Source organism: Micromesistius poutassou, assembly GCF_964030765.1.
Source record: "Micromesistius poutassou genome assembly, contig: SCAFFOLD_2478, whole genome shotgun sequence".
NCBI classification, from domain to species: Eukaryota; Metazoa; Chordata; class Actinopteri; order Gadiformes; family Gadidae; genus Micromesistius; species Micromesistius poutassou.
In genome coordinates this window covers 13881-38667 of record NW_028179077.1, presented here as the reverse complement: position 1 = coordinate 38667, position 24787 = coordinate 13881, and the positions used below count along the sequence as shown (strand labels likewise).

Sequence of the window (24787 nt, the reverse complement as noted above, 5' to 3'; positions counted from 1 at the left end):
GGTGGGGAGAGTTATGGGGGACTCTGACCCTGAGCCGTGCGGCGATGAGAGCAGAAGAGTATAAACATTACGTAAGATCTCCTGACGACTTTGGAGCGCAGATGTGATTGTTTACACAGATGCCCCAGGAGAAGGAGGAGGAGGAGGAGAAGAGGAGGAGACACAGGGCAGAGGAGGAGGAGGCGGAGGAGGAGACACAGGACGAGGAGGAGGAGGAGGAGGAAACGCAGAGGAGGAGGAGGAGGAGGAGGAGACATACACAGAGGAGAAGAGGGGGAGTCGGGGGAAGAGCTACACACACAGAGAGGAGAGGAGGAGAAACATGGCAGAGGAGAGAGGAGGCACACAGAGGAGGAGGAACAGGAGACACACACACAGGAGGGGGGAGGAAAGGAGAAGAGGCAGTAACATTCTAGTCGGCTGGTAACTCATAAATGAAGACATAAATATTAAACGTAGCCAGGCTGAGTTTCAAGAATTGAAGCATAAACTTGTCCCCTCTCTGTCAGCGGTTGAGGAGGAGGAGGAGCCGCTGGTCTGGGACGACCAGCCCTCCCGAGGGACCCCACCGGCCCGCTGACGTCTACGCATTCTGCCCGGGATCCTGGCTTTGTCGGGGGAGGCTGCGTGGGTCCAGCCTCCGATGCCAGCTCCACCACTATTGTTCCTCTGACGAGCAGAGCCCTCCTGAGAGTGGTTGGAGCTCCGCTGGACAGGGAAACAGCTTTGTTCCTAACATCTCGGCGCTCGCCTGCCAAAAGCTGCAATCAGCACTACACCAAGAGAGGAGGAAACATGGACGCCCTGGGCTGGCAGACTGCAGGTTGCAGGCCTCCCCAACACCGTCCGCACGGTCAACCAAGGACCAGGGCGAGCCGGAGGAGACGGAACCACGACCAGACTGATCGTTGTGGTTTTGCCCCACAGAGGCTCTGCTCCACAGAGCTCCGTCTCTGGGTTATCAGCCCCAGGCTGGCCCGGATGGGAAATCAAAGTAATCAAAAGAAATCAAAGAAATCACAGTCAAATGGTAAAGGACTGCATTTATACTACGCTTTTCTAACCAGTTGCCACTCAAAGCGCTTTACAATATTGCCTCACATTCACCTGTTCATGCACACATTCACACACCGACGGCGGAGTCGACCCCTCAGGAGCAGTCAGGGTGAGGCGTTTCGCTCAGGGACACCTCGACACTCAGCTAGGAGGAGCCGGGGATCGAACTACCAACCTTCCGGTTACCAGCCAACCTGCTCTACCTACTTACCCATGTGCCACCATGGTGGTGACCCATGCGGACCCCAGACCGTCCCCCCCCACTCAGTTGTTCTAACCCCTGTGAATCACGGAGCACAGAGACCGTACCTGTACATACCTGCACAGCGCCTTGGCCAGGACAGTACATTTGTCATCACTTTGCAAATACACTCACTTTCTTTGCTCGCAAACTTTCATTACTCACCGTTTGGACAAGTGCTATCTAGAAAGACATGCAGAGGGAAGGCATGGAAAGTCCCAGGGTGTGTGGAAATCTGGGATTGCCCAATAGAGAGGCCGACAGCAGCGAGGTAAGGTTCATGGCCCTGGGCTGCATTCACAACCCAATATGCCTTCCTCAGCAGAATACATGTCTGCTATTCATGACATATTCTATTGTTGTGTAACACACACACACACACACACACACACACACACACACACACACACACACACACACACACACACACACACACACACACACACACACACACACACACACACACACACACACACTCCTAGCAGAGGGGGGGCGGGGGGGGGGTGAGGAGGTGTACCTGCGTGGGCCAGGTGGGACGCAGCGAGCAGCAGCAGCATCAGGAGGGTGGGGGTCCCGGTCGTCATGGTGCCCAGGGTGGGCCGGCAGGGTGGATGAGGAGGGGTCAGAGGACGCGTCCTTCCTCCGGCGGGTCTCTGGAGTGGTCTACAGGCAGGCGGCTCTGATCTCCAGCTGGGAAAGCGGTGGGGAAGAGGAGGATTAGATACCATCAGGATTAGACATTGTTTAACCAGGAGGCTCTGCCAGTGATAGAACCAACAACCACTCCGCTGACAGATGACCAACCCTCTACCTCCCTCGTAACGAGAGTGCACAGGTCGTGACCACATGGGTCTGGACCCTACGGGTCGTTCAGGCGATTCATCTTTGAGGGCTAATCACAAGTCAAGCTAGCTTAAAACAAACTGCCTGGCTAATGCCACCCCCCCCTTCTCCCCCGCTGAGAGGGAGTTTAACTCGACACCAGAGAGAGGGGGGGGGGGGGACACCCCAGGAGCTGCTGTGGGTTATTAAGCACACTCTAATTGAGAGGGAGGAAGAGGGGGTGCGTGGGGGTCTAAGCTGTTTGAAGAGGCTCCACTAAACTCTCCTTAGCTGAACTCTCGAGGCCACGAGCAACACAACCAGAGCCACATTAACTGCAGCGACTGGAGGCCAGCCCAAAAACACCAACACCCCCATCTGGGAGGAGAAGGGACTTTTCTGGAGACATAGCTGAGGGGGAGATTGACTGTGGGGGTACATTCTAGAAGCCTTGCATGTATAATTTGTGATTTTCTAAATAATAACGTTAGACTGCAGTGGGCCCCCCTGTGTGTCCTAATGGAAACCACAGGATGTGTATGTGACTGTGCTCAGTTACCAGGGTTACCAGGAGTAAACAAACACACATTAAACCACAAGTTTGTTCTAGATTGGCTCAAACTGGCATGGTGATGATGGCAGTGCCGGGGGTTTAATGCCAGTGTTTGGCAGAAGACTCACACACTAGTTACTAGTGAGTCCTTCACCAGAGGCTTCCATCTGAAGACACTTACTGAGCTCAGATACATGGCGTCAAAGGAGTACTTCAAACCTACAACCTATTTTCAAACCTTTTGGCTCTAGTGCCTCATCCAGACCACAGTGTTTGGAATCAGTCGAGCGCTGAGTGAGAGTGCATCGGCCTTGCAGCAACACAGACGTCCTGACGTCCCGCTGAGGCAGGAGCTGTCCCTGTTGTCATCACAGTCTCACCCTCCTCCTTCACCCAGATCCTTCAGATAATACCCAGCTACGTAGCTGGGTATTATACGCCTTCTCAAGTCCAACACAACCACCTCTTGCCCACACTCCTCTCTCCAACTCACGTTCCCACCGTTCTCTTCCTGAAAGTCACAACTCTGACATCCAGGGCAAGACTTCTCCCTGGGCGAGACTTCTCCCTGAGCGAGACTTCTCCCTGAGCGAGACTTCTCCCTGGGCGAGACTTCTCCCAGAGAGAGACTTCTCCCAGAGAGAGACTTCTCCCTGAGCGAGACTTCTCCCTGAGAGAGATTTCTCCCTGAGCGAAAGTTGGTCAGACACCACAAACTGACCGGAGCACGCCACTGGTGAAGAATGAAGTTGTATTTCTCTGTAGGGGTCCTCTTCATAATGTCCTCAGACTCATAGACTAACAACCTCTGCAGGACTGTGGCAGAAACAGCACTTTGACAGGATGTACATCGATGGGTGCTGTTGCCCAAAAGGGTTCCAGCATGTAGCAGCTGAAGAACTCGCTCGATTCTGGACCGATTTCAACAATTGTTGTCCTCAATAGTCACTTTGATTCGAAACACTCAAAATAGCGTGTAGGTTGAACTCTCCCGAAAGTATCCTATGAGGATCAGTTAGAGGTCAGACTGCACATTGGCAACACATTTCCAACACACTGCCAACATCTCGTCTCTGCTGTCTCATGTGCGTCTGGGTCCTAAGGAGGCTTCATTAACGGGTATTTGTGCATTGTTTTGATTGTCTTTGTAGGCCATCGATGGTGTCTTGGGACTCACAAGGACATGAGGGTTCCTCGGAGTTGGAATAGGGAGGGGGTGGAATTAACTATTGAACCGTCCTGAAGTTTCACCAAACATTCCTCAGAAACACTCTGAAGGAAGCCAAGCTATAACCTGGCCGGACTGCACTCATTCACCACGGGCCAGGACGCTGCCTGGGGAGGAGAGACAGTGTGCCTGGGGAGGTGAGACAGTCTCAAGGTGGAGGAGAGACAGTCTGCCTGTGGAGGAAAGACAGTCTGACTGTGGAGGAGAGACAATCTGCCTGGGGAGGAGATCCAGTCTAACTGTGGATGAGAGAAAGTCTAACTAGAGGGAGAGACAGTCTGACTCTGCTTTCTAAGCAGGGGAGACAGTCTAACTGTGAAGGAGAGATAGTCTGCATGTGAAGGGAGGGAGGGAGGGGGAAAGAGAGAGAGACAGACAGAGACTGGGAGAGGGAGGTAGTCCTCTGTAAGGAGTAGTAGGAGGGAGGTGAGATGTACGTCGGTGCTGTCCAGGCTGAGGACAACAGCCCCATTGAGTCTGGCAGCTGCAGGCGCTGGGAAGTCATTTGGAGGAACCTTGATAAATATTACACTTCCACCTGGCCCCGCCCCCTGTTTGATTTACCCCTCCCGGCCCGGTCCCGCTGTCAGAGCTCTGCATCAGCAGTACGGCATGACACCCAGGAGTTAAAGGTAAACCCCACCCCCCGACCCAGGGGAAGGGGGAGGGGTCACCGGGTGGAATGGGGGTCAAGACCGAGAGCGAGGGGAATGGAACCCGGCACTTCAAAGGATCCCGGACCACATGAAACACAACCTCACCCTGCTCCCGCCGTGGAGCGCCTCTGAAGTTGGTGCTTTTTTATTCCTTTTTCTTTCTTACTTCCTTCCTTATTTTACTGAAGTGAAATTACTTTGTTATTTTAGATTATTTGGGGCTTTCTCCCACCAGCAATAACCTAGTGACAACAACCCCCCCCCCCCCCCCCCACACACACACACACACACACACACACACACACACACACACACACACACACACACACACACACACACACACACACACACACACACACACACACACACACACACACACACACACGGGTGCTGCCAGTCTTTGATGGCTAACTGCTGAAGGCTGAAGGAAAGGCCACGCTGTCACACCTTCTGCACTACACAGGAACAGAGGCCGCGGGTTTGAGTCCCATTGTCTAAAGGCTACCTGGGGGCAGGCTTGAGCAAGGAGCAAAATACAGTTTTCTTCTGAAAGCAATAACTTAAAATCGGATCTTTTTGGGATCTCCATAGATCTTCAAGATCTCCAAGATCTTCAAAATACAAAACTTTGATAACCAAGCAGAAAGAACTGAACGGGTTCTCTGAACTACGTAGTCAGACCAGCTGGACCTTCTCGCTATAACTCTGTATTTCACAGTTCGCTTCACGCCGTAATGACGTTCATCTGTTGTGACAAAGCCAATCGTGTATTTATGGCGGCATAACGTCGCCGTTCAAGCTCGCTGCTCCGACGCGACAGCGGGACGATGTGGAGAGAGGTTGACCTCCGTGTTGTGGAGCGCTGCATTCGTCAACTTTACAGATAGGCCTATAGAATAAGACTTTAGGTTAATCACGATCACTTTTTACTTATGAATCTATTATTCATCCACAGAAGTTGGTTAGATTATATAAAAACACAAAAAATATATACGTTTTCAAAATACTATTATAGTATTTTGAAACAGTATAATTGTTTAGTCTAAATCCGGAAGGATCTCTCTCCATCAATTGGAATAAAATTGGCACGTAAATAAATATGAACTGATAGATAAATAAATGGACTGAATTGATGCGGTGCTTTTGATTGATATTCCATTATGATCACCGTGTTTACATCCCTCGGACGCTGGTCCACACCATGCTTGTGTACTTAAATAAAGCACTCAACACTACTCTAAATATTTAGGGCCGGTCATAAAATATAAAGCCAACCACCTTCACGACAGATGGTAAATAACGCCTGGGCATCAACTGCAGACCAACCGCGTCCGTTAAGGTGAACTCCACAGGGGAGCCGTAATTTATATGCACGTTTACATATTTTATTTATTTGTTTTTCTTAATTGTTTTTTTTAATATGTAATGACTACGACCTAAGCTACATTCATCAACAATATATAAATACAATTTGTGCATTGTATGTTATATAACATATCGAGAATATTTGTAAGTACACACATTGAATATTTCAACATGTGTGGAAGCGTAAGGAAGATTACCACAGTTCCCAGTTAGGGAGAGCACACATTGTTATCACCAGCATGGAAATATGGGAGGCTGACGCAGAGACCCTATGGGCCCCCTATCGACCCGGTGTGCGTCTTCAGACACGGGCTGTGTGTAACTTCAGACCCCGTTGTGCGTCTTCAGACCCAGTTGTGTGTCTTCAGAGACGCGCTGTGTGTTTGCGTTGGAAAGCAGAAACACAATAGCTGGTGTGTTCCCCGACTGGAGACGGACCCACAACACTGTACAGTAGATACACACCTACTCGACACAGAGCCACGCGTTAAGACGGCTTCAAATAGCAACTTATTCTACTAAAGATCATGTGCGCTCTCAAGAGCGCAGATGACCCGACACTGTATGCATGCTCTAACATATTACAGCCTATCGCTGAGATAAGGAGACCTACCATAAGGAGTCTTTAGGAAACCTCCGAGTATACTTGGTCCAACGTGTAGTTAAACGTGTAGTTGTAGTCTTGAAGTAGAAAGCGACCCCTGCTCGTCTCTGTCATCCCGCGGTGGAGCGACACGAAGGCTGATTATCCACAAGAACTCAGAAAACAAACTTTAAACACTTATCTCCTCCGCTGACTTCACTAACTCGATCCTTAAGGGGGTGGGGCTTAAGAGAGGGAGAGACCCAGAGAGACAGATAGAGAGAGAGCGAGAGACTTTCACATCTTACTTTTTATATATTGAATATTTAATATTCTAATATGTACACATGTAAATAACCAGTCAAAGACGGATCTTTAAGTTTTATAATTTATTGATTCACATTATACTTGTATACATATTATAATGAGGTAGTTATTTAACGCGCGCGCGCGCGTGCGTGCGTGCGTGTGTGTTCATGTGCGTGTGTGTGTGTGTGTTCATGTGCGTGTGTGTGTGTTCATGTGCGTGTGTGTGTGTGTGTGTGTGTGTGTGTGTGTGTGTGTGTGTGTGTGTGTGTGTGTGTGTGTGTGTGTGTGTGTGTGTGTGTGTGTGTGTGTTCATGTGCGTTGTGAAATGTATCTCATACAACATGTGGAGCAGCAGCGTCACCTCCCTCAACACAAACATAAACAACTGAGCAAACAAACAAAGAAACAAGTGACATCACGACTCTGGTCTCAGGACGCCTGGCGGGAAACACAGCGAGGAGCTCTGTAAAGTGGATGCTGCGTCTTTGAGGAGACAGGTTGACATGGAAACGCTGAGAGGGCTTGTGATGATGTCTCATACATATGTATGCGCCTAGAGAGAGAGAGAGAGAGAGAGAGAGAGAGAGAGAGAGAGAGAGAGAGAGAATTTAAATCACACCGACCTCTTTTAAACACATGGTAAAAACACTTATTTTTTTGGCTAACACATTTTTCGATTCATTATGTGTGTCTGCGTGTGCGTGTTTGTGTTACAAAATATATCAAATAAAAATTAAATAAAAAAGGGTCGATATTTTGATACCGTTCTATATGCTTTTGGAAATATGAGGACAATATTAAGCTCAGCGCATCTCCTTCCCTGGAGCTGGTGAGCATGCACACTGGCGCCCTCTACTGGTTACTTTGGGGAAATCTATTTGCGTCAAACGCTCATTGATTTTAACTTCAATGTCCACATCTTTTATCAGTCTGAAGTAAAGCTGACCAGTTAATTTGTGTTACTAACAGTCCCGGGGTAGCGAGGGACCCCCCACCATGTGCCCCCACCACCATCACACTAATGAACGACGGATATGGGCCACAGGAAGTACGCCGGTTCGAGCCCCCCCGTGGCTCAAAGGTTCAAAAGCAACCAAACGACTAAAGCAGCCCGTTTAACACATCAAATCTGCAGCAAAGTTCTTACAAAGGTTTTCAGAAGTGAACCTACCTGGAGGAATATGTGGTCCTGCTTGGATGCGTTTTCCTTACTTTAATTCACTCGCAGTTTGGTTAATTGGTGCAACGAACCGCACCGGTTCCAGGCTCCTTAATTGATTTGATTGTGTTAACTCAAATTACTTGGTTGTGTTGTATATTATTCAGTGATATTGTGCAGCCAGCCAATGTCATGCGGTGGACGGGTCCAACGGTGGGTTTTCTGCCATACATTTTGTCAAGACATTTCAAATAGAAGAAATTCCAATCTCCACTGCTGGGAGCTCAGCTCAGTGGACCTTCTCCAGTTGTTGGGGAGAACATGTGGAATATGTTGCAACTTCCTGTGAAGTTAAAACGGCCCGCGGCGACAGGAAGGCCGCATGGACGTCAGCAGGTGCACCGGATCACCGCGGGAGGTCGACCGGCATGGAGGAGAGTCTCGGGGTCCTACCGAGGGACGTCCAGCAGGTACCTGCTGGTGTTCTGGTCTGTCCTTCTAACGTGTAGACATGCAGTCTGTCATTCGAACGTGTAGACATACAGACTGTCAGTGTAGACATGTAGTAGCCTATGTCCTTCTAACGTGTAGACAGTCTGTCCTAACGTGTAAACACACTGATTGTCCTAACTAACGTGTAGACCGTTTGTCCTAACGTCTAGACGCATATTGTTCTTTTAACGTGTAGACAGCTCTAGCGGCAGTAGGCCTACCGGCTGTAGTTATTTGCGGGGTTTATTAATTGGGTGACATGCGGTGGTCAACCTGAGTTGGCCAGTTTAATTAATTTATGGACCATATTTAACTGGTTTTGGACCACTATAAAAGTTAATAAATTAATTGTTCCAATCGTTTTATTATACATATTGTTTATGCATAGATTCTGGGATGAGTTGTTAAGGACGCTTGAATACTTCGAAACAACACATCTGATAAAAATCGTTCCGTGTGAGTTTTGAGCGCATTAATAGAAACAAATTCGACCGTTTGAAGTGCGTTGTTAGTTTTACGTGTGACCGCTGTGCACGTGTTTCTTACACCAATCAGCGCTCAGGTGTCAACGCGGCAGCCAATCCGCTCTCGGCGTGAGACGCGGCAGCCAATCCGCTCTCGGCGGAAGACGCGGCAACTGCCGCCGTTGCGTGGTTCAATCCCCAGAGTTGCCGTAGAAGCATCCCGAACTCGAGCGATTCACCGGCGCTCATCAAACTCTACGCGATGATCACCACCGAGTGTTTTGATTGGTTGTTCGCATGCTAAACACGAGCTAACGCTAGAAGCTAACACGGTGAAGGGGGACGGCTTCAAAAAAAAGGTAAAACTGGTTTTAATACGTTATTAAACACCTTATTAGCCATAAAGAACCCCTCTAAAGTACATTTTACTTTACTCCCCTACAGATATCTCACATTTAAACAGGCTTCTATCGACTCGACTGCTTGTCTGTCTGTCGGTGGATATATTATAAAAGTTAGACAAGAGCAAAATAAGATAGTAATCTTCAACGGTACCTCAGATGGCTCCTCCTCAACTCAAAACACACCAACTTAAATCACATTGCCGTGGCCCCTGGAGTGTGAGGTCCAGCCAACTGGGACTGTACTGGGGGCCGGATGTCACTCACTGGCCTCTGCTGCGCGCTCCCGCGGGTGTGTGCACACGCATGTGTAGTGATGACGGACGTCTTTTAAATGGCCAGTTACTTGTGTCTAATGCCACTTCCTAAAGGCAGTGTTGTTGTTAAATGGGGCCGGATCCTCTGTTCTGGAGTGGTTCTCAAATGGGGGTATGCGTACTCCTTGGGCTACTTTGGAGTACTAACCCTTTTGTGGGGAGAAATTAGTCAACCGTTGCATGAAGCACAGGCCCATGTTTCTCACTAAATTGTCAGCATTTGCACCCTTTTTACACTCCTGTTTACACTCCTAAATGGAACTCACATAAGCTGAAAAAATATCTAAGAGGGACTAGTAGAAAAAGTTAGAGAACCACTGCTCTAGTTTATCCAAGATGGAGTCGTTTTATTATTAAGCAGGGTAGTAAGGGTTGGGGTTAAAATGTTCAAACCCCACCTTGAGAACTGAGTCTGTTGTCTGCAGGTCACAGAGTGATCGTCGTAGCCGTTTGGCTGGAGCGAGCGGCTCTCCGGCATGTCCAGCGGGAAGCTGCCCCCCAGGAACCCCCCGCCCCCTGCGGTGCGCCACCCCCGGGGCTCGGGGCCTAGCAGCGCCGAGCTGCAGTACCTGGAGCGGGTGGTCCTGAGGGCCCTCTGTAGGCACCAGTTCTCTTGGCCCTTCCGCGAGCCCGTCGACGCCGCCGCACTCAATCTCCCCGTGAGTCATCCCCTAACCCCGCCCCCATCCTAGGACCCTGGCTCTTCCGTTCTGGAAGAGCCAGAACGTTCTTGTAGAACCTTTGCTATTGTAGAACCCTGGCTGTTCTAGAACCTTTGCTAACCCTGGCTGTTCTTAGAAAACTGGACCCTTGGTTCTCTGGGACTGAAACCCTGGCGGTTTCTGAAGCTAGAGGGAACCCCTCTAGTTTCAGAACAACCAGGCCTTCAGCACTCCTAGTAGCCTACCGTCTCAGGGCTCCAGACTGCGACCAAATGGTCGCATTTTGCGACCAAAATTTGAGAGTGTGCGACTGAATTTTACATCTGGTTGCGCATGTGAGACCAGTAAATTTGCCCTTTTTTATTTTTTATTTTTACACGTTAAACATGGAAGGGGCGCGTCAATAAATCCGGAATCTGTAGCAGGCCAATGAGTGTGAGAAGGATAGGGAATGGCCACTGTAAGTGGCTCATGTGTGGAGGGGGAGGGTCATAGAGATTTTGGAGCGCGGGGAAACCGCGCGCGGGTCTGTAAGAAGGAGAATGGTCTCAACCTGCCGTTCGAACAATGAGCAAGCGAACAATTGATCCATTCTTCCGACACCCCCCTGCAAGTGCCACAGTCTAGAGTCAGAGCATTGTGTGGCTGAAAAGGGCCGAACCCACCATTTTCGGGAAGACTGGCGCTCGTAGAACCTTCTTAGGTCTACCGACCCCATTGCGCATGTTCATTCCAAGTTTGCATCTGTATACCAATTGAGGCCAAATTAAACGGCATGTTTGAATTAAGGATATTCGGTTATCTCGGTATCTTCGGTTATCTTGGTTGTTCTTTATTTTGGGCCGTGGGTACAGCAGGCAAGGTCAGCTCGACTCGACTGCAACTTAACAAAAATATTTTATTTATTTTACAATTCAAAAATTAAAAATCAAAACTGTCTTCTAAATTAAGGAAATGATACTGGGAAATAGGGATGTCACGATACCAGAAATTTAGTAGTCGATACCAATACCAGTGAAATTCCACGATTCTCGATACCCAATTCGATACCACGGTCAAAAACAAAACAATAAATCCCATGTACTTTATTTATTAAAAACATTTAAACATTCCAAAAAACAGTGGCACTGGCATGTAGCCTTCAAGTAATGAATAAAACTAAACCACTATTAACATTACAAAAAAAGAACAGTGGCATGTAGCGTTCAAGTAATAATAATTAAAAAAAAATAATACGTGCTGAAAGCAGGCAGTCATGCAGCTATGCGGCTGGCGTTTACACTTGCGTGCATAGCGGGGTTTAAAACATAACTTCCAACCTAATATTAAGTAATATAACGCAGGTGCGCAAGGCAGCCACAGGAGACGCCAACATTGTTTTCAACTGCTCGGTACCGCGCCGTATTAATTAACCAAGTTTTGAAAAGAAAAAGTATTTGAAGCGAATAAGCACCGCTGTTTTTGATTTGTTTATTTGGTTTTGAACGAATAATTTTGGATGCATGCATCGGCTTTGAGTTGGTTTGTTTACTTTGAAATTGCATACGCTCGCAACACACACGCACACACGCACGCACACGTTCACCGCCGCACCTACTACAACCTGCCGATCTTCAATCAAAACAACACCAAGTAAGTGATGCCGAACGCAGTCGTACCATGCGTGTTTAGAAGCGCAACATTGAAACGGGTCCCATCTGAAACAATCGCGCGGCGCAGCGTTCCAAACGCAAAGTACTTCCAGACGCGACTCTTGTTATTGTTTTTATCGACGAGTCGAGGCGGAGCCGTCGCACTCGCTGCAGCTGCCGTCTTCCATGTTCCCATGCTGCCCACGTGACGTCCAGAGGAATTGCATCCTCGGTACCTACGGTACTAAGAAAAACGAGTACCGTCACGTTTTTTTAATTTTGGTATCGACTTGGTACCGAAGTATCGGTTCTCGTGACATCCCTACTGGGAAACAAATAAACCATTATAAGCAACGAGTGAACTTAATAAGCGATCAAAATACTTTTAGTTTTCACCTTAAATATGCGACAGATGTAATTAAGGCAACCTGGTCTCACAGGAATCCGTGAAATGAGTCGGTCTACGTCCCGTTTACAAAAAATAATGCCCATAAACTGTTTGAATATTAAGGGCTGCCTAATATTCGTTCGAATATTATATATATTTTTAATATTCGAATAACGAAGTTCGGAGTCAAAGCCCTACTGTGAATATGTTTGTAGTTTAAATAATCACTTCAGGTGCCATTTTCACACGGGATGCGTTTGTCGCGATGCATTCTCAATGGAGAGGCGAGCGGGCATGCAAGGAGGTGCAGCGTCCTGTCTAGCTGCGCGATAAGCGGGCGCACTCCCATGGAACTGTCGCTTCCATGCTCGTCGAACGCATGTGCGCACGCATGGAAACCGTTGGGATAGATGAGAACTGTTTATCTTTTATTAACTAACCCTTTTTTTTTTTTTCTAACCGCTTTTTTTCATTTTAAGGTGTATATGATGCCACCAAAGAGGCATTCCAGCATCCAGGGACAGAAACAGGGTGGTTAGAGAAGACAGTCGCCATTGGAGCTGATGGTGCAGCTGTCAATCTCGGGCATAAAGGAGGGGTATTAGTCCTCCTAGTAGGCTAGAAATGTGAATATTTGGTTAGCATGTTGATTTACGGTGTGTGCCCCTAAAATTTCTGGTTGTGCCCCTAAAATTTATGTCTGTAATAAGAGAGAGAGAATACACATACATTCTGCAATCCCTTTTCTACGTCTCGTGTGACTTGCAGGTCTGTGTTTTCCATCTGCTGATTTTGTCTGTTCCTGTTGGTGGCAGGATTACTACACTATCATCAGCAGCCCCATGGACCTGAGCACCATTAGGCAACGGCTGCAGAACCAGTACTACTGGAACACCATGGAGTGTGTGCAGGACTTCAACGCCATGTTCACCAACTGCTACATGTACAATAAGGTACCTTCTTACTGTGCCAGGGTAGAAGCTGGTCTCCCATTATCACCGCTCGGGGACTCCCAAACAGGTTGATGCGGTTTGGGAAGTACCATGACCACAGAAGTACCATGACCACAGAATTATACCTCAGTAACTGAGGAGGTGGTGGTAGTAGAGGATATTCCAAAGCTGTCTCTAGGTCTAGTGGTGGTGGTATCCATGGTTACCTGACTGTTGTGTGCTGTGTAGCCCGGAGATGACATCGTGCTGATGGCCCAGACCCTAGAGAAGGTCTTCCTGGAGAGACTGGCCCTGATGCCCCATGAGGAGGAGGAGGAGGAGAAGGAGAAGAAGCAGGGCTCCAGCAGACCTCCTGGTAGAGCCAAGAAGAGGAGCAGCACAGGTGAGACCCCGCACCTAGAACCACAACAGCTAGAACCACAACAGCTAGATAGTCGCACATCGATGGCTCGTAGAACCAACAGACCTTCATAGTGAGGTCTGTTAAATGGTAAAGGTTCTGCCTGTGTACAGCGCTTTTCTAACCAGTGGCCCTCAAAGCGCATTACAATATGGTCTGACATCACCCATTCATGCACACATTCAGAGCCTGGCGGTAGGTTCCCCAGGGGCCCTCAGCCCCAGCCTGTCTCTCTGCCCGCAGGAGCCCTGAAGCGCCAGGGCCCCGATTCGGAGGTGGTCGTCCAACAGACGCTGACCGTGATCCCGGCGGCCGCCGTGCCCCGGCCTGTCCCGCTGGCTGTGGTCCGCCCCGTCCCGCCAGCCGCGACCCGCCCCGTCCCCCTGGCCGTGCCCCGCCCCCTTCCGCAGGCCGCGCTGCCCGCACACACTCAGTCCGCGGTGAGTAGTGTCGCCCGACATACTCCCGCACACGCTTTATCACGCTTTAAGTTGAGCTTCTAAATATGCCCTCCAGCTCCTTCTTTAAAGACGCTGCTTCTCTTAACCCCTCCCCCTCCCCCCCTCCCCTCCAGAATAAAGCCCTCCAGGACAGGAAGGGCATCAAGAGGAAAGCCGACACCCCCAACGTCACCGCCGCCGCCCCCCCGCCCCTGACCGTCGCCCCTGGCAACCCGTCATCATCGTGCGGCCGGACGACATCCCCTCCCCCGACGGCCTCGACGGCGGCCCTGCCCCCGGGCGGTGGCGGGGTATCGTCCGGGCGCGGGAGCGGGGCCAAGAGGCCCATCAGGCCGCCCAGCAGGGAGCTCCCTGACTGGCCGGCAGGGGCGGGGCGGCGGACCCGGCTGCCAGAGCCGCTGCGGCGCTGCGGAGAGCTGCTGAAGGAGTTGCTGTCCCGCCGGCACGCCGCCTACGCCTGGCCCTTCTACACGCCCGTGGACGTGGACGCCCTCGGCCTCCACGACTACCACCGCATCATCACGCAGCCCATGGACCTCAGCACCATCAAGGTTTACCACGCAGTACTGGTTTATCTAGCGCTCTACTGGTCTGGTTACTTGTTTATCTAACCCTGTACTGGTCTGTTTATCTAACGCCATACTGGTCTGTTTACTGGATTATTTAACCCTGTACCTTATTTTACCCTTGTGTTACAGAAGAAGATGGACGGCGGTGAGTACAGCACCCCACAGCAGTTTGCTGCCGACCTGCGCCTCATGTTCTCCAACTGCTACAAGTACAACCCCCCCGCCCACGAGGTGGTGTTGATGGCCCGCAGGCTGCAGGTACGACCCCGCCCCCGACAGAGTTGAGCCAATCGGAAGGGTTGGTTGCTGCTCCAGTGTTGCCGGGTGGTTTGTGGTTTCTCCAGTATCCAACCCCCCCTCCTCCCCAGGACGTGTTTGAGATGCAGTTCTCAAAGATGCCCAAGGAGGAGAGCATGCCCCTGCCCGACCATACCGTCGTCAAGGACAACGGTGGAGGAGGAGGAGACTGCAAGGTGGAGCACGGCTCCAGCAGCAGCTCCTCCTCCTCCTCTTCACCCTCTCAGAGCTCAGAGGATGAAGAAGAGAAGGAGGCGGGGAGGGCCCCCAGCCTGGCCAACCTGGAGGAACAGGTATGTTACCGTGACAATGGACCACACGTTCTATACCAGAGACATCTCACCATCTTCTTCATGGTATACTAAATGATTCGGGTGAGGTTACAGTAAGCTATGGTGACTGTCTGACGAGGGCAGTTCTCATTAGCGATGACCGAGAATAGACCGTTAGACGGCCTCTTCCTGTGCAGCTTAAGGCCATGCGAGACCAGCTGCAGCTCTTCGCCCAGACGCCCCTGAAGACCAAGAAGACGTCGAGACGCAAGAAGGTGAAGGAGAAGGAGAGGCAGAGGGGAAAGCACAAGTCCTCCAAGAACAAGGTCAAAGTTCAGAGGAGCAGCGGTGCCAAGGGGTCCCGGCTGTACGTGAGCCCCCCTCAGATTCAGAAGACTTCACAAATGGGTTCTGTTGCAATTGAAGAACATGCATTTAAACACATTTAAACAATGTGCCTTCACATTCCTATGCTGCAGTTATTGCGTTTGACACATGTTCTCTAAATGTGTTTTATCCTTTTCCTATTCAGAAAGTACATGTCTAAAAGTGCGGTTGGCATGACGCGTGTTCCGTCTGTAGGCATGGCAACCAAGCCCTCCTCCAGGCCCTGGGGGCGTCGGCCTCTGAGGAGGAGGAAGCGGTCCCCGTGGCGACGGTGCCCTACGAGGAGAAGAGGCAACTGAGCCTGGACATCAACCAGCTGCCGGGGCGGCGGCTGGGCCGGCTGGTGGACCTCATCCAGCGCCGTGAGCCACACCTGCAGGCCTGCGGCCGGCGGGAGATCGAGATCGACATCGAGATGCTGGCGCCCGCCACACTGCGCACACTGCAGGCCTTCGTGGCCCGCTGCCTCCGCAAGCACGCCGCCAAGACTGCCCTTCCCAGTGAGTCCCCCCCCCCCCCCCCCCAGTGTCTGCTCACTGACAAATGCTGCTGCCCCCCCGCTTGGCTCTCACCCATCTCAATGGAGAGAACCAACAACAAAGCCTTGTGTTGGCATCGTACTTCCTAGACCCACGTGGACGTCATGGTTGATGTCATGACCACTGGTCTTGCCATTATTGTGCATCTTGTTGTTGCCGTGGTTACCCCTGGTTACTGTGATGGACCTGGTTACCGTGGTGGCCCTAGTAACCATGGATACCGTGGTGTTTCCCTGCAGCCAGGCCGGTGAAGCCCAAGGGCCCGACGCTGACGGGGCCGGACACCACGGGAGAGGAGCAGCGCTTGGCTACGAAGAAAAAGAGGAAGCAGATAGGTAACGGTGACATCACACCAACCTCAGCCAATCAGAAAAGACCAGAGAGAGTCCTCCTAGTCTACATGAGCGCGTGCTAAGCATGGAGCAGAGTAGGCCTGCACGATTCGGGGAAAACTATGAATCCCGATGTTTTAGTTTAGAATTGATATCGCGATTCTCTGCCACGATTTTTTTCTCACGAAATGTAATGTTTATTCATGGCGAATTCAGTCGCAATGAAGTGGACAGTTAGGCTCATGTACGGTTCCATGGTTCGGCTGGAAAAATAATCCGCTTCCTGCACTTCTGCCTCGACTACAGCCCGCACATTCTTATGAGCTGGCAATGCAACGGATGAAAAATTGTTGCGGGAGGGTATTCAGTAGCGTTTGTCCAATGTATGGATCATCTTTCGAAATCCGTCACGTTCTACAGTGTTTATTGGAACCATATATTTTGCTAGATGGTAAGCAATTGCGTCTGTTATCTACTTACTCCTACTGGAGTTGGGATGGGGTCGCATTGTGCAAGCAGTGGCGGAGCCAGAGGGGTGGCCGTGGGGGTGGCACTGGCCACCCCTGGAACCCGATTGGCCACCTCAGGTCCCCCCCCCCCCCCTCCCCCCCGACAATCGCGTTCGCCCCCCCCCGCCCCCCCCAACAATTGCGTTCGCCCCCCCCCCCCCACCGTCGACAACCGCGTTCACTTCCCCCCCCCCGTCGACAATTCAATATGGACCCCCCCTATAAAAGCCTTGGCCACCCCTTGAACACCTGTCTGACACCCCGTGTCAGACAGTAATAGATGTCTGCGTTGTGCTGACATCTGCGTTGCGCTGCGCTGCATTTTATTTATTTCACAATTCAAAAATGAACAAAACAGTCTTCTAAATTAAGGAAATGATACTGGGAAACGAATAAACCATTATAAGCAACGATTGAACTTAATAAGCGATCTAAATACTTTTTGCAACCACCGCCTCTTTCCCATGACATTTAGTTTTCACCTTAAGTATGCGACAGATGTAATTAAGGCAACCTGGTCTTACAGGAATCCGTGAAATTAGTCTGTCTACATCCCGTTTACAATAGATAATTCCCATAAAAGGTTTGAATATTAAGTCCTGCCTAATATTCGTTCGAATATTATATATTTTTTAAATATTCGAATAACGAAGTTCGGAGTCAAAGCCCTAGTCCATACACTGGTAAACAGTGACGGCGTTTGTTATCTCGTTCCACCGCTGGCTTTTTTTGTCGTAAGCTTTGGAAAATGCCTGCGGAAGCGATGTCTGAGATGCAGAGACAGCTTCACGCTACCAGCGTCTGTCTCGTACGGTGTGGAATGAGAACTTGTGAAGGGACGCAGGCACGCTTGCTGCGCGGCTGCGTGCTTGCACAATAGCATACTGCATGAGAAGGCAGTATATCGCTGTCAAAGCTGTCCATGGGAAAAGTGACGTTGCGCGGAATTGAAAAAGGAACTACGTTTCGTCAGTATTTTCCCATATATAGGCCTACCATATTTTCAGTAGTTACGTGTAACTTGACTTTGAACAAGTACATGGACAAGTAATTACCTAACGCGTTACACACAACAGTGTCTACCGTGTGTCAGTCGGCTCATAGAAAAAATGAGAATCTAAGTACTTTAAAACTTAAATTGCGCACAGGGTGAATCGAGATTGCGATTTTAAAACGATTTATCGTGCAGGCCTAGAGCAGAGTACCTCTTTGGTCGTCCGCTGCCTGCTGCGATGGCCAGGCAGCCGTCAGGGAGACCCGATCCAGATAAGTCCCGCCCTCCTGCTTTTCTGACCAATCACACACAACGTTCGCATTGGGGCCATCGGTTAGTGTAGAGGCAGTGCCAGGAAAAACATGACCTTTTCCTCTGTGTTTATGTATTGAAACTTTAATAATTGCAAACCCGGAATGATATTTAATTAGAACAATTAAATAACAACATGGACATGTGTGTGTCACGCAGATCCTCTGGACCTGAGCAGTCGGCCCCCCTCTCTGTGAGCAGCAACGCCACCTGCTTCTCCTCCTCTTCCTCCTCCTCATCCTCCAGCAGCAGTGGCTCCTCTTCCTCTTCGGAGAGCACTGACACAGAATCAGGTTAGAGGATGATGGTCCCTCAAGCTACATGCTTCCACTACTACCACCACCTCCTTCTACTACCTTCTCCCACTACCACCTCTTCCCACTATCACCATCTCCTTCTCCCACTACCACTCCCTCCCAGTACCACCACCTCCTTCTAGTACCTTCTCCCAGTACTACCTTCTCACCAGAGGCTGAAAGCTGCCTGGGTTTTAAAGAAAGATCTTTAAAGATCCAGAGTCATTAAACTGTTGCTGTGTGTGTGTGTGTGTGTGTGTGTGTGTGTGTGTGTGTGTGTGTGTGTGTGTGTGTGTGTGTGTGTGTGTGTGTGTGTGTGTGTGTGTGTGTGTGTGTGTGTGTGTGTGTGTGTGTGTGTGTGTGTGTGTGTGTGTGTGGATTCTTTACAGGCCCTTGTTTCTACTCATTATTGAATATATGCTGTGTTAAAGGGGAAATCCGGTGTAAAATGGATCTGGGATATGTTTAGTATGATAACGAGTTTGAACGTTCGTTGGGGAGAAAAAAAAGCCTATATGACGCATTCTTAAGTTGGCTGTTTTTACCACCACCGCCGTGAGGCAATCGCGGGCAACAATCCCTTTCTCCTCCATGTCGCGGTTCAGTCTACTTCAGATTAGGGATGCGTGATAACTTTTTTTTTTTAACCGATAACTGATAACTTTCAGCTCCTAAAGGCCAATACCGATAACCGCTAACACACACACATATACATATATATGATCATGACCTAAGATCATGACATTGTTGCTCAGACATCAGTAGAATCAACTGGGGGGTTTAGGGGGGCAGGCTTGCAAGTGGCAGGATATGATGTAGGGTCCACGACGGCCCCTGTCACAGGTGTGTTTTGGTCTGACCGCAGCAATGGAGAAAGAATGGGCAGAACTCATCCCAATCATCTTAAATGTTGCTGCAGCGATGCATCATATATTCCGTTGCATCCACAACATCCATATCGATCGATAAAAGTTTGGAGCATGAGTCACAGACAAATAGAAGAAACGACGAATAAGAAAGGTGTCGCCAACGGCTGCGTTACTGGAGAAAGAGAGCGTCTTTTTTTGCGTCATTTCACATCTAACAAACACTGGGACAAATGTAGTTGATTTCTGTGTTTAACTGAGAAAACGGAGTGGAAGGCCGGGACCCTATAATGTTCAGCTAACATTTGTCAATAATAATACGAGAGTTTGAGCGAGCGAGCGGTAGCGTGTGTCAGTTTAGTGAAGTAATGAACGAGTCTGGTTGTGTCTGTGCAAACGTGCACTGTAAAGTTAGTGAAACTAAGAATAAAGTACAGCCGCTTCATTCCGACCGTATTCTGACCTATAAGCAGACCCACTGCCGGTCAAAGGGAAGGGTGTTACCCTCGGTCTGGGAGCCGACAGCAGGAAAGGTGTAACATAAGAATAAAAATGAACATTTTCTATATGTGTGCAGCTGTGAATTCATGTATTGTAATTGATTGTATGATGTGCACTTTTAGGGTTACCATAAGACCTTTCATTTAGCGGGAGCGAGGCACTGAAATTATATAGGCTATGTTATCAGGGCTATTCGTCATGATATCAGACTTATCAGAATGACGTAATAATTTCTGTTATCGGCCCCCCCTACTTCAGATTGATGTGGAAGAACCAGAGACGTCGGAGAACCCAACGCAGTCGTTTGAGATTCATAATATCGTCTGGAGGTGCACACAGATTTTGGCCATGATAATATATAATATATGATGTAGATATCCATGTATAATATGATATTATTTAGATATAGAGCTCCAGGACTCCCGCCGGAGCACCCGGAGTGTTCTAGAATATTTACAGAACACGGCCAAAAGCTGTGTGCGCCTCGCCATTGTGATACATCCACTGTAAACACTAGCGCATGGTACCGTGGCCGCAAGCTGCTCGGGGCCACATCCCCACCCTCCACCTTGACCCACCTCTAAAAAACGTTTGTGGAAAGCTCATTGTGGGACTGGCTTGTAGTGGCTGTAATTCTGCACAAAGGCTGAATTTCTTGAACGTCTAACCCACTAACTAGCTATATAAAAGCATTCATAAAGTAGCATGCCATGGGATCTTTAGCATCGGGGTTAGAGTTGAGCTCGTTAAATTTTTCACTGGTCTGAGAAAGTTGTCGTCCTGAAGCCACGTTTCATTAAATGTCATCATGGTTTGGGCTCGATCCACTTTGCTCCAAATCGCTATTGGGTTTCATCTAAGGCTTTTCCCTGTGAGCCATGTCGAAGGGGAACTATCTCGCTTGGCTGTTTCCTGAGGACTGTTGCTTTGCGTTCCCCCAGTGCCGGAGCCCAAGCAGCAGAGCGCTAGCGGTGCCGCCCGGAAGGCTCAGGAGAAGGTAGCACATGTTTCAATGAGCTCATGATGTTACTGTCGCCCCCTGGTCCAATCACGCGTCTCCCCCTGGTCCAGGCCTCGCTGAAGGTGGGCGCTTCGAGGAAGTCGGCCTCCGGGACCAGAGACCTGCTGAAGGCCTCCCTGAAGACCTACCGCTCTGCCCTGCGACACCCGCCCACACAGCCAATGAGAACCCAGTCCATCAGAGCTCATCCTCCGCAGCCAATCAGAGCTCATCCTCCGCAGCCAATCAGAGCTCATCCTCCGCAGCCAATCAGAACTCACCCTCCGCAGCCAACCAGAAGCCTGTCTTCTGAGCCAACCAGAAGCCTCTCTTCAGAGCCAATCAGAAGCAAGCCTGGTTATCCCAAAATAAGTCTGTCTTGTGAGCAATTGTCGCTCTCTCCTCCAGGTAATATCGGTTCTGTTTTACTTGGTCTGGTCTAATAAGACCATCCGTTTGTGTATTATTATGAATGAAGTGTTTCATGCTGTTTTTCATGATTACTTTGTGTTCCCAGACTTGTCTGCGCTCTTGTCCCCTTTGACGTCCCCGGCCGTGGGTCTTGACCCCAGCTCTCCCAGACCAGAGGCATGTACTTAGAGGTTCACAGAGCTTTGAAGTGAGTATCGCTTTGTTCCTGGAGCCCAGCTGGGCTATCGAGGAGAGGATTACCCGTGTGCGGTCCAGCCTTGTGTCTGCTGGTCTCACTGCTTTACACTCTGCTACCAGTCAGATGGGTGACTCAGGGGGGCTTACCACTACTGTCGTATATATTTGTGCAGCACAATGTTTCCAGTGAAACGTACTTCCTGGTAAAACGGGGCGCGTTCCATTACCGTGTTTTAGATTTTAACTGTCCTGGCGTTGTTTCCTCAGCCACCGCCTCTGCTGTCCCCGCTCCAGGACAGCCCCTCCCCCCCCGAGGCGGGCCTCAGGCAGGCCGGTAGGTGCTGGCCCCCAGGGGTTAGACCTGGGAGGGGGTCTTCCTCAGAGCCCTGACACACCAAACCCACGTCTAATGCCTTGTTTCCACCCAGCGGTACGGTGCGGCTCGGAGCAGGCGAGCTCAGTTATTCTAAATCTGGCTGCCGTTTCCACCGCCAACTGTACCCTTATGGTAGGGCAGCGTTTAAGCTGGATGCCGATAGCCGCTGCAGCTACGTAAGCATTGTGACATTATAGCAGCGCTACACAGTGTAGCCTGCTAATATAGTCAATGGAAAAAAGAAGAACATGACACATTAAACAAAGACCACAATAAACTAGGCTTTCGCCGTTGTCCAGAAATACCTCGCGGGTACTATTTCACACACCGATGGCAGAGTCAACCATGCAGGGCGACAGCCAGCTCGTCAGGAGCAATTAGGGTGAGCTCAGGGACACCACGACACTCAGCTAGGTGGAGCCAGGGATCGAACCAGCAACCTTGCGGTTAGCCAACCCGCTCTACCTCCTGAGCTAATGCCACCCCACATTTTATCCCAGTCGCATGGAGGTGACGATTCTGTCACCCAATCAACGGACGGCGTGTGTAGCTCCACCTTCTCGGCCCCCTTTCAGACAGCTTGGTACCCCAACGGAGGAGTACCGAGAATGGGAGCGACTCAGGGCGCTTATTTTGGGAGCCAGCCAAACTTTTGGAGGTGGAAACGTCAATATAAGCGAACCATGCCGCACCGTCGTCCGAGCACCGGCCCCTCTGTATCGTCTGTCGGGGCCTGAGAAAGTCCTTGTTTGACCCTTTCACCTGGCGGAGGCACAAGATGGGTGACGTTTGTAAACGCTGTGTTGCAGACTCCAGACGTGACTCGGGGTCCGACGACGAGCCCCCCGGCTCCTCCCCCCCGGACGGGAGGCTCCGCCCAGCCAGAAAGGTTCTTGCTTTGTATTTCTTTGTGTACAACTTTGTTTTCTACCAGCAGGTGCTATGTTTATCAGCGGTCAAATCGTAGTCATGGTGATCCCCTCCACGGAGGACCTCTAATTGGCTGGTTCTTTCCAGGAGGCGGTGCTGAAGAACGTGGAGTCGTGGGCCAGCCTGGTGAGGCGGGCCGCGGGGCCCGGGCCGGGGGCCCCCAGCGCCCGGTCCTCCAGGGACAGCTTCCAGCAGTTCAGGAGGGCCGCGCTGCAGAAGGAGGAGCGGGAGAAGGCCCTCAGGGGCCCCGACAGGCTCAGGTAGTGGGATGTTCAGACCAGCGGTTGTGTTACCATACGTTCAGACTAGCGGTTGTGTTGTCGTACGTTCAGACCAGCGGTTGTGTTGTCGTACTTTCAGACCAGCAGTTGTGTTGGCGTACGTTCAGACCAGCGGTTGTGTTGTCGTACGTTCAGACCAGCGGTTGTGTTGTCGTACGGTCAGAGCAGCGGTTGTGTTGTCATACATTCAGACTAGCGGTTGTGTTGTCGTACGTTCAGACCAGCGGTTGTGTTTTATCGTAAAAGGCCGCTGGAGACGCCAGTGTCTCCTTTCCCCCTGGACTCCATCTTGGACCCTCCAAAACTGTTGGACTCATCGATGACTGAGTCTCCATCGCCAACGGAAACGCAGCCAACGGCGGCCGCAACTCATCTGGATCAGGAGCGGGAGATGGCTCGCAGGAAGGAGCAGGAGAGACGCAGACGCCAGGCGGTATGTTACTTCCTGGTTCAACACATCATATATTATGTTACTTATACATTACACAATATATAATATACAGTTGAAACTTGTAAACATAAGCAGACTATACAATAGGGTACACGTTATATAGCCGATCACGCATTCCAGCTGTGGCCAAATGAGAGAACGCACCGTTCTATGTGTCGTCCTGGTGTCCTGAAGCAGTTCTAAACAGTTATAGTCCTGGTGTGCTCAATCTTTTTTTCCACAGTAAAAGTCCTGTTGCGTTATGGTTTTCATAGTAAAGTTTCTGATGATGTGATGCCATTTCCTGTTCCCCTCCAGATGTGCGGCATTGACATGACGATGCAGAGTGACATCATGTCCACTTTCGAGAAGAACCTGGATTAAAACGAGAGCATTTGACCTCATAATAAAGTTATTTTCTCTCTCCGAGTGGATTTCTGGGAGGAACCTTTCATCTCAAAGTCGGCTTTACGCAAAGAGTCCGGAGAAAAGGGTTTCTCGTCAGCGCGATGGTTCTGATGTCCGCTGGCCTGTGATTGGACGGCCGTGTGCGTCCTGCTTCCCGCCCACCCGGCCCTCAGAGTTTGATAACCTGGTTTGTTGTGTGTGAGTCACGACTTGTTCTGTTGAGAAGCCAAAAGGAGGGCGAGCAGAAAATGAGCACTGTCATTTACTGTCTTCAAATCCTCTACGTCTGTGACATGTTTTTGTAAAGAAAAATAATCTGAGAGCCTATTTTTGTTGTATTAAGAGTATTTTCTAAGGTTTAGTTCTTGCAAAGAATTGAAATGCTGTGAAGAATTAAATATTCCTAAGTTGATCAACTTTTCCTAAAGTACAGTGTTCCCTTTATTTTTGTTTGTTTTGTAGTTTATTTTATCCAGAACGGTAGTCTGGAGACATTTATCTACCTTTGTTTGAATTTCAAAACTTTACTGCAGTCGATGGATAATAATAAAATCAGATTATAAAGTCAAACTGATCCCAAATTGGCAATGTAAGGAAACGTCATTGATCTGTAAGTATCTGTATTGATCTGTAACCACAGATTGTGGAGTATGATTGGCTCGCTGCGGCTGAGCCGCTCTGGGCGTCGTGACGTGACGAGAAACCTTGAGCTTGACACTTGCTGGGTAAACTAGGAAC

The 24787-nt window shown here is 49.9% G+C and overlaps 1 protein-coding gene across 1 annotated transcript; it reads left to right on the top strand.

The window, feature by feature from the left end:
• Nucleotides 1-10122: 10122 nt before the first annotated feature.
• LOC311373138 (bromodomain testis-specific protein-like) lies at nucleotides 10123-24025 on the top strand (the record flags this gene model as incomplete). Its single annotated transcript, XM_084489981.1, has 20 exons — nucleotides 10123-10305; nucleotides 13143-13280; nucleotides 13509-13662; nucleotides 13924-14120; nucleotides 14255-14692; nucleotides 14840-14968; nucleotides 15079-15183; nucleotides 15477-15646; nucleotides 15862-16166; nucleotides 16445-16540; nucleotides 16754-16781; nucleotides 18512-18645; nucleotides 20957-21012; nucleotides 21087-21218; nucleotides 21892-21958; nucleotides 22053-22121; nucleotides 22810-22937; nucleotides 23018-23190; nucleotides 23458-23644; nucleotides 23960-24025. The coding sequence occupies 20 exons, from the start codon at nucleotides 10123-10125 to the stop codon at nucleotides 24023-24025; spliced, it is 2955 nt and encodes a 984-aa protein (XP_084346107.1).
• Between the last annotated feature and the right edge of the window lie 762 nt (nucleotides 24026-24787).